The 4013-nt window shown below is 38.9% G+C and overlaps 1 protein-coding gene across 1 annotated transcript in view; it reads left to right on the plus strand.

Annotated features, from left to right (window-relative positions):
* Positions 1 to 2201, plus strand: part of prdm6 (PR domain containing 6) — a 114270-nt gene extending 112069 nt beyond the window's left edge. The window contains exon 9 of the mRNA XM_032515953.1: positions 428 to 2201. Within this exon, the coding sequence (XP_032371844.1) occupies positions 428 to 542 (115 nt within the window). The 3' untranslated portion in view covers positions 543 to 2201. The remainder of the gene's footprint in view (positions 1 to 427) is intronic.
* The last annotated feature ends 1812 nt before the right edge of the window (positions 2202 to 4013 follow it).

Genomic DNA, 4013 nt, shown 5'->3' on the forward strand with positions numbered 1-4013 from the left:
TGTGTGTGTGTGTGTGTGTGAGTGAGAGAGAGAGAGAGAGATGGGAATACCCTCCCCAGCCCACTAGATAGATTATCGACAGGTTGACCGTGTGCGTGTTTAATTTGTCAGTCAGGTTGTGAAGATCAGGGCAACAATTACAGCGTGCTGCTCTGCTGGGCCTCACACACACTTTATACTGTGACTGGATATTTGAGTTAACAGGGAAGTGTGTGTGTGTGTGTGTTTGTGCGTGCCTGCGTGCGTGCGTGCGTGCGTGCGTGCATGGGTGCACCTGTGTGTTGACAGATGTGAAGCTTGTGTTTGTGTGTTTGTGCTGTTTAAGGTCTCTTTCTTCAAAATTGTTGTATTTTTCAGACCTTCTTTACATGCTTAAACTAATCTATCTATCTTTTTGTGTTTCTCTTTCTGTATGTGTGTGTGTCAGGTGTGAGCGTTGTGACCGCAGCTTCACACAGGCCACTCAGCTCAGCCGCCACCAGCGACTTCCCAACGAGTGTAAACCGGTGAATGAGAGCAGCGAGTCCATTGAGGTGGATTAACCCCTTCCCCCCCGACTGTGTCCCGACTGACTCCACATTAAGTCAGCTAAATATGGAAAAGCTTATTTTTCTTTTCGATTTGGCTCTCCGTTCACACAAAGCCAGGGCTTTTCTCACCTGAAAATTACAACTCAGACCTCCATTTTGCCCTCACTGTCCCAGAAAGACTTCAACAGGAAGACACTGTCTTCACCAGGCTGACTGACATAAGAAATTTAAACCAACAGAAATAGTTATACAGTAGGCCCAAGGCAAGTATACAGGAATAAAAACTGCATTGTTTTTATGCATTGATTCATTGATTTTATTTCCCGGCCCAATATAACATAGTGAAACCAGAAAGCTCACAGTAAAACTGTGGCCTTGATCAATACCTATAGTTAATGAGTTCACAACATATAGACAGTGGGTGGTTTGTGAGATCTAAACAGCTGTATGTGGAGATTAACTTCACTGAGCGGTAACCAGTGCTACAATGTACATAAGTATATTTTCTCAAGTACTATACTTAAGAACACATTCAAGGTACTTGACGTGGTACTTGTATTTTACTTGAGTATTTCCATTTTCTGCTACTTCATTCTTGTACTTCCCTACATGTCAGAGATAAATATTGTACTTGTACTTTACTACATTTGTCACTTAGATCAGCTGGAAAATGGATCGTCACAAAGCTGAAAACGGCTGATTTTCTGTCACCATGAAAAGTTTTTAGAGATACGTGGTTCTCACAGGACGGGGACGCTACAAACATAAGATAATCTTATAGAATATGATGCATAGCTGTAAATTAAACTACCCAATTGTCCATGAAGGGGTTAAAATGAGCACAAACAAACATTTACAGCAGTAAAATGCAACGTAGACATTAATGCAGCAGGAGTATTAATCCAGAAACATCAGATTTAATAGGAACACACTGACAGCAGAACACTTTGCACAATACATAGTTTTACTTAAAGTACTTTAACTACGTTTGGCTGATATATACTTTTACTTCAGTAAGGGTTAATGCAATAATTTCACTTGTAGAGTATTTTCATCGAGGTATTCTCTATTTTATACTTGTTTGGTTGACAGTACAAACAAAAAATGTGTTAATGAGAACAACAAAATTATAAAGTGGTCTGTATTGAAACACATTGTTGAAACATTTCCTGTTGTCCTGGCGTTTCCGTGTGGACGGAGACCTTTAGGGAAACGAAAATGGACGTTGTTCATTAAGAGCGTTTTCCGATTTAGCCGTCTTGTTGTGAACACATCCTGTTGGAGAGAACCCTGATTCAACCAAACCAAAGATCCTTTTTTTCCAGCAGAGAAGAAGAACTTTTAGACGAAGCAGTCGGACTAACGAACTTTACGTTTTTTGGACGGGGATATTTATTGGAGACTTTTTGGGAATCCTGTCAGGTTTCCCTCCAAAGAAAACTCTTTCTTGAAACCGGCACAAAAACAAGAAATACCAAAAAATTCAGACTGATTGTCTGTAGCTTTACTTCTCGGTTTTTATTTTCTTTATTGCAACAGCGATGCCAAAGGAGGCCGTGACCAAAGCAAACAGACTGACAATGCACAACGAGCAACAACACAAACGTTCAAGGACGTTCTTCATCACAAAATGAACCAAATAAAATGACATGGAGTATGTATTGTAAAAAAGTAATAATAATAATAATAAAAAGACCAAAAGAAAAACAAAGGACAAAACAAACATAAATTATATTTATCTTCTTGCTCATATCATGCTTCAGGCACTTTTGTTTGAAAATGTTGATAATTTAACTTTTGATGTTGGCAATGTAAAGATAGCGGAGAAAGGAGGGGAATACTGAAGAGACAATGGACATAATTTCTTATAGAAATAATCCCACAGTTTATGAGGAAATGTGTTAAATATGAAGTTGACACAGCATGTGTTTTAAAATGTATTTGGGCTAATGTTAGTTTTTTCTCATCTTGGCTTTCAAAACATTTTCAGGGTCATCATTTCTTCTTCTTTTTTATTTCAGATGATGAAGTATAAAATCCAAAAAGGGACAATGTTTCTGGTCTGAAAAATACTTTGTCATCTCTCCTAATATTGGTTTGTCTCATAGAGTGTATTTGCTACACAATGCAAGTTGAAATCCATTCACAAGCAATCTCAGACGTGTAAATAGACCTTGTGTCATTACGATACACTTTGTATGAAAATAAGTGAGGGTAAAAGCACAGTTATTACATGACCACCAAATTGTTGTTTTTTTGTGCCTAATAGTTACAAAAGCTTTAATTATGATAATAATCTGTAACTTCTCTTCCCAAAGACCAACAAAGTGTTGAACCTGGTGGATGTAAATCTACAGTCCAAACCAAAAACTCAAAGAGATGTTACACTGCAGGGGAAACACCTTTTACTTCAATTACAGGAACGTCTGTAAGAGTTCAGCTTTAATCATTGACAAAGAGTCAGGAGCAATCTTTTATTTATGTATTTATTGCGACTGCAAACTGCAGACCTGGGAAATCGCTAAAGACTTTAAAGAGCCCTGCTGAACAAGAGCATCGCAATTCAGGCCGATTGCAGCTAAATGTCGGCAAACCAGTTCTTAATGTGAGCTAAGTCAAACAAGTCCTAAAGCTGGCTAATAAATGGCTGCTGGATTTGTATTAGGGGTGCTGAGATTTAGCTGCAGTTTGCCACTTTTAGCCCATATTTGGAGGGTAGTCTTTGGTCTTTAGAGTGAGCCCGGTCAGTACCAGGGTTTCTACTTTATGGTACAGCACTGCTTGACTCAACTTACTTTTTTGGTACCGATACCCTTGTTGTTTCCACTGCAGCTAGTACCCCCTGCCATGGGATTATCTTTCAATGTGCCACGCACTGATACGTCGTTGTGCACAGCGTAGTGCACAGCATAGTTTTGTGGGCTGCCATTTTTCAAAATCTGGGTCAAATAAATGAAACAATTGCAGTCGCTATTGACGGCATCGTGGCCATATTAATATAGCAATGGTTGTGCAGGATTTACCCCGTTGCGCCAGTGATTTTTCTCTCGACAGACCAATCAGTGGTCTGGTGAGTTTAAACTCCACGTTACAGTATCTGCTCAGCTCGCTTGGAACCTCGACTAAGGTGAAACCAAAATAAATACCAGTTAATATTAAGAACGTTGCTAAAGGAATATCAAAAACAAGGGGATTTGAGTCAAACTGTACCATGCAGTGGAAAAGCAGCTTTGGTCAGCTCTCGCTGTGTTGATCTACTTTTATGATTGTAAAAGTAGATTAATTTGCAAAGCCTTCAGCCTTTTGAGTGGTAGCTTCTAGTAGACACTGATGCTCCAATCAGCATCATTGTCTTGCTGCTTGTCCTACAGAACATCTGCATTATCAATTTCATCAATCAATTAAATTTTTTTCCTAGACTTTTCGGCTAGTTTTCATACATTCTGTCTATTTTTACAGGTTATATTATATAAGTACACTCTT

Source organism: Etheostoma spectabile, chromosome 5 (genome assembly GCF_008692095.1).
Source record: "Etheostoma spectabile isolate EspeVRDwgs_2016 chromosome 5, UIUC_Espe_1.0, whole genome shotgun sequence".
Taxonomy (NCBI): Eukaryota; Metazoa; Chordata; class Actinopteri; order Perciformes; family Percidae; genus Etheostoma; species Etheostoma spectabile.